General features: G+C 59.1%; 1 protein-coding gene across 6 annotated transcripts in view; it reads left to right on the forward strand.

The window, feature by feature from the left end:
- Positions 1-9,160, forward strand: part of LOC100390843 (inositol 1,4,5-trisphosphate-gated calcium channel ITPR3) — a 74,776-nt gene that overhangs the window by 62,924 nt on the left and 2,692 nt on the right. For 4 of the 6 annotated variants that reach the window (XM_078368976.1, XM_078368973.1, XM_078368977.1 and 1 more), the window contains exons 38-56: positions 40-130; positions 216-385; positions 785-959; positions 1,069-1,253; positions 1,465-1,665; positions 1,819-1,929; positions 2,438-2,533; positions 2,651-2,752; positions 2,914-3,000; positions 3,492-3,602; positions 3,674-3,866; positions 4,088-4,213; positions 4,665-4,837; positions 5,449-5,613; positions 6,339-6,531; positions 7,034-7,138; positions 7,220-7,347; positions 8,089-8,254; positions 8,927-9,087. In XM_078368976.1, coding sequence (XP_078225102.1) covers positions 40-130; positions 216-385; positions 785-959; positions 1,069-1,253; positions 1,465-1,665; positions 1,819-1,929; positions 2,438-2,533; positions 2,651-2,752; positions 2,914-3,000; positions 3,492-3,602; positions 3,674-3,866; positions 4,088-4,213; positions 4,665-4,837; positions 5,449-5,613; positions 6,339-6,531; positions 7,034-7,138; positions 7,220-7,347; positions 8,089-8,254; positions 8,927-9,087 — 2,739 coding nt within the window. Of the gene's footprint in view, positions 1-39; positions 131-215; positions 386-784; positions 960-1,068; positions 1,254-1,464; positions 1,666-1,818; positions 1,930-2,437; positions 2,534-2,650; positions 2,753-2,913; positions 3,001-3,491; positions 3,603-3,673; positions 3,867-4,087; positions 4,214-4,664; positions 4,838-5,448; positions 5,614-6,338; positions 6,680-7,033; positions 7,139-7,219; positions 7,348-8,088; positions 8,255-8,926; positions 9,088-9,160 lie in introns of all 6 variants that reach the window. The other 2 variants (XR_013534159.1, XM_078368974.1) reach the window with 2 other exon arrangements.

Raw genomic sequence — 9,160 nt, forward strand, 5'->3', positions numbered from 1 at the left:
CTGTGCCCACGATGGGATCTCACTCCCATCCTCCCCCAGGGCAACCAGCTTCGCAAGATGCTGCTGCAAAACTACCTCCAGAACCGCAAGTCCAGCTCTCGGGGGGACCTTCCCGACCCCATCGGCACTGGTCAGTATCGCCTTCCCCTGCCCTTAGGCCCTCCCTTCTACTTTCCTGTCCCACCATCTCTCCCTCAACTGAGCCCCCACTCCAGGCCTGGACCAAGACTGGTCAGCAATTGCAGCCACCCAGTGCCGGCTGGACAAGGAGGGGGCCACCAAGCTGGTATGTGACCTCATCACCAGCACCAAGAATGAGAAGATCTTCCAGGAGAGCATCGGCCTGGCCATCCGCCTGCTGGATGGTGGCAACACGGAGATCCAGGTGTGGGGTCCTGGGGCCTGAACATGCCCTCCTTTGCCTCCCTCCCTTTTTGGAGGAAATGGGCCTTGAGTTAGTCACTGAAGGCTGAGGAGGGTGTGAAAGAGGAGGGGAGGAGGCCTGAGCAGAGGCTGAGAGGTGAGAAGGGTGGGCACGAGGGGGCAGGATGGTGAGGAGATGGGCTCAGGCCCAGCTGGCACAGTGAGGTGTGTGGGGTGGGGAAGGGACCACGTGATGCAGGAGCAGATACGGGGCATGGAGATGCCGTGGGTGGCCACAGGTGCTAGCCACCAGCACCCAGGCCGGCAGCCAGGCTCCAGCAGTGCGGCATGATTGCCCCACGCCCTGGGCAGGAGCAGGGCCCAGTGCTGAGGTTGCTCCCTGGCCACTGTTCACCTGCAGAAATCCTTCCACAACCTGATGATGAGTGACAAGAAGTCTGAGCGCTTCTTCAAGGTGCTGCATGACCGCATGAAGCGGGCTCAACAGGAGACCAAGTCCACGGTGGCAGTCAACATGAATGACTTGGGCAGCCAGCCGCATGAGGACCGCGAGCCAGCCGACCCCACCACCAAAGGTCAGGGGTCTAGGGCAGGGGCATGGCGTGATGGGGCTCCCAGGATCAGATGTGCAGGGCGGGGGCACCGGGAGTGGGTCGCTCCAGCCACACCAGGTCTCGCCTACAGGCCGCATGGCCTCTTTCTCGATGCCAGCTTCCTCATCCCGCTACTCGCTGGGCCCCAGCCTGCGCCGGGGGCACGAGGTGAGCGAGCGTGTGCAGAGCAACGAGATGGGCACGTCCGTGCTCATCATGCAGCCCATCCTGCGCTTTCTGCAGCTGCTGTGCGAGAACCACAACCGGGACCTGCAGGTGAGAGCCTTGCCACACACCTGCCCCTTTCCCCGCCAGCCAGCTGCCATGCAGACCATGTACTGTGGCTGGTGTCCCTCTGTGGCATGTATGTCCTGGCCTGAGCACCGCTGCTTTGTGGCTGGTGGTTTGCCCACCCCTGCAGCTCCCCAGGCCAGCCTCCCCCTCCGTGTTGTAGCCGTGTGGTGCCCAACCCTTCTGTGTCCCGCAGAACTTCCTGCGCTGTCAGAACAACAAAACCAACTACAACTTGGTGTGCGAGACGCTGCAGTTCCTGGACATCATGTGCGGCAGCACCACGGGCGGCCTGGGGCTGCTGGGGCTCTACATCAATGAGGACAATGTGGGCCTCGTCATCCAGACCTTGGAGACCCTCACTGAGTACTGCCAGGGCCCCTGCCATGAGAACCAGGTGAGCTGTCCTGGTCGCTCAAGCAGTGGACAGGGTGGCAGTGTGGCCATGTGGGTGGATGGAGCCGGCTGGGGCAGGGAGAGAGGCTGAGGTCTGGTGCTGCCACAATTCTGAGAGAGCCTGGGCCCCATGTCTCCCCCTGCTTCCTGCCAGACCTGCATCGTGACGCACGAGTCCAACGGCATAGACATCATCACCGCCCTGATCCTCAATGACATCAGCCCGCTGTGCAAGTACCGCATGGATCTGGTGCTGCAGCTCAAGGTGGGGCCCGGTGGCAGGCATGGGAGTGTGCAGGTGTGCATGTGATGTGCATGCACATATGTGTGACTTGTGTGCCACGTGTGCAGATTGGTGTGTGTAATGAGTGTGGTAGCACTGTGTGTGTGATAGGGGTGTCATACAGATGCACAAGTGTGTGGTGATGTGTGCAGGCTGTGTGTGTGTAATATATGCATGTTTATATGCACATGAGTGCATGTGTGAGCAAGCATGCTGGAACATACACTCACTCTGTATCTGAGGACTTGCTGTGTGTGTGTCTGATGTCTGGGTAGCTGTTTGCCACAGCTGGGGTGAAGGCAAGCCTGTGGTAGGCTGGCTGTGCAGGATGCTTCTCAGCAAGCCTCAGTGAGGGAGGATGGGAAGGTCATGGTGCCTGACCTTTTTGGGGGTGGGAGACGTTGTTACGGAGAGGAATGCAGGAGAAGTTGTTGGGGGCATGGTGGGGACCCTGAGACTGTGGCCTGCCTCCCTCCACCCCTCCACCCAGGACAATGCCTCCAAGCTGCTCCTGGCTCTGATGGAGAGCCGGCACGACAGTGAAAACGCTGAGCGCATCCTCATCAGCCTGCGGCCCCAGGAGCTGGTGAGGCTAGGCAGTCGGGAGGGTGGAACTGGGTGGAGTGTGTTGGGATGGGGATGAGGGCCCGGCTGGCCCTACTGCCCCAGGAAGAGAGCACTGGAACAGGCCCTGCCCCTCCAGGTGGACGTCATCAAGAAGGCCTACCTGCAGGAAGAAGAGCGTGAGAATTCAGAGGTGAGCCCACGTGAAGTGGGCCATAACATCTACATCCTGGCACTGCAGGTACCGTGGCCCCCTGGGTGCCTGATGGCCATGCTCCCCCCAGCCACCATCTCCTGCCATGCCCCCCACCATTGCCATCACCCCCCACTTGCCATTGTCTCCACCAGCCACCATGGCCCCCAGCCACCATGCCTTGGTGAGTGTGCTGCCTTCTCCCTCAGCTCTCCAGGCACAATAAACAGCTGCAGCACCTGCTGAAGCCCGTGAAGCGCATTCAAGAGGAGGAGGCCGAGGGTATCTCTTCCATGGTGGGTGCCGCCCAGAGACTGGGGTGGGGGTGGGGCTTAGGCCTGGGGGTGGGGACCTGAGGGCGTGGCCTGGAACAGAGTGAGGACCTAGGATTTGAGCCTGGCTAGAATTTGGGAGTGGGGCCCAGGGGGCTGATCAGGACTGGCAGCTAGGGATGAAACCCAGACTGAGAAATGGAAGTGAGGCCCAGGTAGGTCTGGGGCAGGTCTGCAAGCTTCAAGCAGGAACTGGGCTGCACTTGGGCAGGACTGAGGAGGGGGGCCGGCTGTTCTCTGAGATTCTCTGGTCATGGCTCTCCAGCTCCTCTCCCTTTGACACCAGATTCTCCAGGTTCAGTCCTAGCTGGGCTGGGATTGGCCTGGTCTGGCTTAGCGGGGACACTCACTGAGGTGTAGTTCAGAGCTGGGCCACGGCCTGGGAGGGCAGGTGCTGAGTGCCAGGCCTGGAAGTGGAGGCTGGGGCCTGACCTCCATGCCCTCCCCACCTCCAGCTCAGCCTCAACAACAAGCAACTGTCACAGATGCTCAAGTCCTCAGTGCCAGCACAGGAGGAGGAGGAAGACCCCCTGGCCTACTACGAGAACCACACGTCCCAGATCGAGGTGAGCCTGTGGGTGGCAGGGGTGGGCATGGGGGCCTGGGCCGGGCCTGACGATGTGCGATGTGTGCTCAGATTGTGCGGCAGGACCGCAGCATGGAGCAGATCGTGTTCCCGGTGCCTGGCATCTGCCAGTTCCTGACGGAAGAGACCAAGCACCGGCTCTTCACCACTACCGAGCAGGACGAGCAGGGCAGCAAAGTGAGCGACTTCTTTGACCAGTCCTCCTTTCTGCACAACGAGATGGAGTGGCAGCGAAAGCTCCGCAGTGAGGACCTGTGGGTGGGAGGGCAGGGCGGTCTGGAGCTGCCCACTGACGCCCTGTTAAAACGGCCTCCCTCGCCTGCCTGTGGGTACCCTGCTTCCATCCCCGCCTCACCCCAAGGAAGGGCTCTTCCATGCGTGGCTTCCTTCTGAGCGGGTCCCAAGCCAGCAGAGGGTGCTCATCGGGACCCTCCAGCAGCTCGCCGCCACTGCCCTCCTCCCCAGGCATGCCACTGATCTACTGGTTCTCCCGCCGCATGACCCTGTGGGGCAGCATCTCCTTCAACCTGGCTGTGTTTATCAACATCATCATTGCCTTCTTCTACCCTTATGTGGAGGGTGCATCCACAGGTGAGGACACAGGGCTGGCTGGCAGATTCCTCGGGCCCTGCCATGCCTCCTCCCTGGGTTGGGAGGCCAGCTTAGAGCCTTGGGGCCAGCAAACTTCAGAGGGGACCAGAGGCACAGTGTGCAGGAGTACCCCCTGCCCCATCCTATGGGATCTCACCCCATCATGGAGAGCTGCCCATGACACGGGTGTGGTCCAAGGGGATGGTCAGGGTCTTTGACCTCATGGGAGATGGCACATGCATGCACATATACACACATAGATGTGTCAGCCAGAAACCAGACCTGGTAGCCACAGCCTGACAGGGCCTCCCGCTTAGGCCTGAGAGGCAGGTGTAATGGAGGAGGCTAAAAGCACAGGCACCAGGGACTTAACTTTTCAGCACCTGTTGGACCTGCGCTGGGGCTGTGGTGGGCTTGAGGGAGCCCTGCTCACCCTGTCCCTGGCCCCTAGGCGTGCTGGATTCCCCTCTCATCTCACTGCTGTTCTGGATCCTCATCTGCTTCTCCATTGCTGCCCTGTTCACCAAGAGCTACAGTATTCGCCCCCTCATCGTGGCACTCATCCTGCGCTCCATCTACTATCTGGGCATCGGGCCCACGCTCAACATTCTGGGTGCCCTCAACGTGAGTGCCAGAGAGAGCCTCCATTCCCAGACCAGCCCATGCTCACTGTGCATTCAGACTGCAAGCTGGTCTGATGCTTCCAGGGGCCACTCCTCTGCCCCATCCCCTCCTCTCTGTTGGGCTCCCAAGTTGCTTGTAGACCGATGGCAGGGACTGTTCCGTGCCTTCTCCCTCTCCCTCAACACCTGAGGGCAGCTGGCACTCAGAGACAGAAATTCAAGAGTCCTTTTGGAGCAACAGCATCAGGGTGGCCGTGCACAGTGCTGGTGTGCACTGCCCAGAGGCACTGCTACGCGGCAGACATGAACATTTGTGTATTATGACAGATCGTGACAGATGGAAATAAAATGCCTTGAGCAAGGAGAACCTTTCCTTGACAGATGCAGTCAGTGGTCTTCTCTATCCCCATCCTCCTTTGTCTTCCTGGAACTGAGGACCCAAGGGGCTGCTTCTGTATTCTGAGTCCCAGGAGCCCAGATGCATTTCTGGAAGCAATTTCATGAATGCTGTGCCTCCTAGGCTCTGAGATGGGCATTGTGGGGCACGCGGGCAGACTCAGGGGGGGTGGTAGGGCGCTGACCCTCAACCTCATGCTCTGCATTCGCCCCCAGCTGACCAACAAGATCGTGTTTGTGGTGAGCTTCGTGGGCAACCGTGGCACCTTCATCCGGGGCTATAAGGCCATGGTCATGGACGTGGAATTCCTCTACCACGTGGGCTACATCCTGACTAGTGTCCTGGGCCTCTTTGCTCACGAGCTGTTCTACAGCATCCTGGTGAGGCCTGCTGGATGGGCTGGGGCTGGAGGGGGGCATGGGGTGTTTGGGGCTTCCCATGAATTGCTAGCAGTTCTCTGGTGCCAGTTTCTCTGTCCAGTCCTTTCGCTGCTCGGCTGGGAGTAGTGGAATTCCAGAGTCTTCCTCTGTCTGACTCAAGCCTGGCCCTGAAGGCCCTGATGGCCACTCCTGGTGGCCATCAGACCCCTCTCTCCTGTACAATGGTGGTTCAAACCTGGATCCTGAAGCTGGACCAGGGCTTTGCATCTTAGCTGCGCTATCGCTAGCTGTGTAACGGGGCAACTGGGCAAGTTTCTTCACTGCCCCATGCTTCAGTTTCCTTACCTGTAAAATGGGGCTAACAGCAGCCCCTGCCTTCTAGAATAATTGCGAGGATAAGACAAGCGAATGCGTGAAGTGCACTCAGGCTGTTGCCTGACATGTGCATTGTCAGAGCCGGCTGGTCTTCAGCCACCGGTTTCACCCCTTACGCCTTCCCCTGGCCCACTTCCTTTCTGTGGCCTTAGAATTCTAGGTTCCTCGGGAAGCTCCCCTCATAGGCCCACCCAGCTTGGTTACTCCCAACTAAGCACAGACCTCCCTGAAGGAGCCTTGGGAAACTGTCCAGAGCCCAGGCAGCCCTCGGGGTTCCAGTGGTATGCCCAGCAAGACTGGCCAGTTCAGCCTCTCAAGGCACCATCCCTGTCTCATTCCCCATGCTGCAGCTCTTTGACCTCATCTACCGCGAGGAGACGCTGTTCAACGTCATCAAGAGCGTGACCCGCAATGGCCGCTCCATCCTGCTGACAGCCCTGCTGGCCCTCATCCTGGTCTACCTCTTCTCCATTGTCGGCTTCCTCTTCCTCAAGGATGACTTCATCCTCGAGGTCGACCGGCTGCCCAACAACCACTCCAGAGGTCTTGGAGGCTTCCCTCCTGGGCATGTTGTGGGAATGAGGTTGGGTCTCACAAGTGCCTGGCCTCAGGACCATGACCTGCAGCTCTTGCCCCACCAGGCCCCCCCGTCTTTCTCCTCTTGGCTTCTGGGGAAGTCTAGCTCACACCGGTCCGTCTCACTCTTTCCTGGAACACACTGAGCGGGAGGGAGTCTTGGGTCTCTGGCCCCTTAGGAGTCCCTTGCTTGAAAGCTGGAGCCCCTTGCAGGCACTGTCATTCATGTTAAACCCAGTAGTTGCAGAAGCTGCCCATCTGCCAGGCCTAGGGGTACAGAGACCCCTCCCTGCCCTTAGTGTGCAACCCAGTGGGGGCAGAGGCATGAAGACCCTTCACTGTGGCCAGACAGTGGAGGGCTGGCAGCATCAGGGAGGGTTTCCTGGAGAATGTGACGCTGGGGCCAGAGCCAGGGGGTGATAATGCCAGGCACTGGATCTCCTGGTAACCTCCTCCATGCCCCTTGCAGCCAGCCCCTTGGGGATGCCACACGGAGCTGCTGCATTTGTGGGCACTTGCAGCAGGGACAAGATGGACTGTGTCTCAGGGGTCTCGGTGCCCGAGGTCCTAGAAGGTGAGAGCGGTGTGTCTGCGGAAGTCTGGGTGGGGTAGGGGGAGCAGGCAGCTCAGGTCTGAGCACACTCTCTGCTTGCAGAGGACGGAGAGCTGGACAGCACAGAGCGGGCCTGTGACACTCTGCTGATGTGCATCGTCACCGTCATGAACCATGGGCTACGCAACGGTGGTGGCGTGGGCGACATTCTCCGAAAGCCCTCGAAAGACGTGAGCACTCCTGCCTACTCCCAAACCCGTGGGGCCCAAGCCATTGTCCAGATCAGCAACTGTAGAGAGTCCTGTCCTTGGCCTCACATCAGAACCCTCCCTCCCCCAAACTTGCATCCTCTTTTCCCTGCTTTCCATACCTGGCCAACTGCTTAGCTGCCCCTCACCCTCCCATTCCATAAGGTAAGACCTTGGCAACCAAACTTTGCCCCAGGGCTAGGGACTTTGACTCCTGGCTTTTGTAGCCCACAGCAGGCAGGCAGAAGGCAGAGCTGAGTCGGCTTCATGAGGAGGCCTTATGATTTGGCTTGGGCAGCCACATTCCGGAACTCAGTCCTTCCCGTTGCTTGATAGTGAGAAGCTGCCTCCCTGGCCAGACAGGGTTTCTAGAATGTGTGAGGCCAGGCGTTTTGAGTGTGGGGCAGAGGTATTCAGAGCTGGCTCTTTGCCTGACCAAAGTTTGGGGCAGAGACATGCCTAGACTCCTGTAAGACTTTACCCCAGTGTGTCCTGAGTCCACACTTTCCTAACCCTAACTCGGGGCTTCTGCTTGCAGTTCTTACTCTGTGGAGCCAGGCTGCGTCCACTCTCCCATCTGCATGGCCCACGAGCCAAAGGCCCTCATTTCCTTCTGCTGGGGTCTGGACCCCAATATCACAGCCCTGGCCCTCACCTGAGTCCCGTCTTGCCTGGGTGAATGTGGGGACCACCTGGCCCAGCCTCCCTGCCTTGCCCCTGCAGGAGTCTCTGTTCCCAGCCCGAGTGGTCTATGACCTCCTGTTCTTCTTCATCGTCATTATCATCGTGCTGAACCTCATCTTTGGGGTAATCATTGACACCTTCGCTGACCTGCGCAGTGAGAAGCAGAAGAAGGAGGAGATTCTCAAGACGACATGCTTCATCTGTGGTGAGGGTTGCTTCCTGCTCTGCAGAGGCTGCGGTGGGGCTGGGACATCATCTGACGCCAGTGGCAGTAGAGGTTTAGCCCTTCCTGCCCGGGGAACCCTGCCCTGGGGCCGATGATTCCATGCATTTGCTCATCCCAGAACTTGGGAGAACATAACTCTGCTGAACTTGGAGTCACAGAAGGGATCCAGACAGGGCCAACCCTGCAAACCCTTGGGGTTTCTTGGGGAGGACACGAGCCCAGTCAGTGCCTGGAGCTTCTGGTCTCAGTCCAGTGCTTTTTCCCCACCCCTGAAATGAAGTGCTAGTCCCCTCATACAGGAGGCTGGAAGAACAAGCCGCCCCGGGCTCAGGCAGGGGTCACCTGTATGACCTGCAGGACCTCGCTCATCCAGCCATTCCTGCTTCCCCAAGTTCGGGGAATTCTGCCGTTTAGTCCTAGAGTCCTTGGTTGCGGCTGCGGGAGGGCTGCAGCTGCAGCAGGCAGGATCTCCACTGCTAAGTGGCTCCTGCTTTAAATAGCAGTGACCCAAATAGCCCAGAGTGAGCTGTCGGAAGCGCTCATTCCGAGAACAAATGCCTCCACTCCCCGGAAGCCAGGTCCCCTCCAGCAGGTGGCCCTGCAGTGGTTCTTGAAGGCTGATGGTTTCATTCCCACCCTCTGCACCCTCAGGTCTGGAGAGGGACAAGTTTGATAACAAGACAGTGTCATTTGAGGAACACATCAAGCTGGAGCACAACATGTGGAACTACCTGTACTTCATCGTGCTGGTTCGCGTGAAGAACAAGACGGACTACACAGGCCCTGAGAGCTACGTGGCCCAGATGATCAAGGTGCAAGCAGAGGCTGCATCACTGTGCACCACAGGCCTTGGGGATTCAGCTTCTGAGTACCCTAGGCTCTGGA

Source organism: Callithrix jacchus, chromosome 4 (assembly GCF_049354715.1).
Source record: "Callithrix jacchus isolate 240 chromosome 4, calJac240_pri, whole genome shotgun sequence".
Taxonomy (NCBI): Eukaryota; Metazoa; Chordata; class Mammalia; order Primates; family Cebidae; genus Callithrix; species Callithrix jacchus.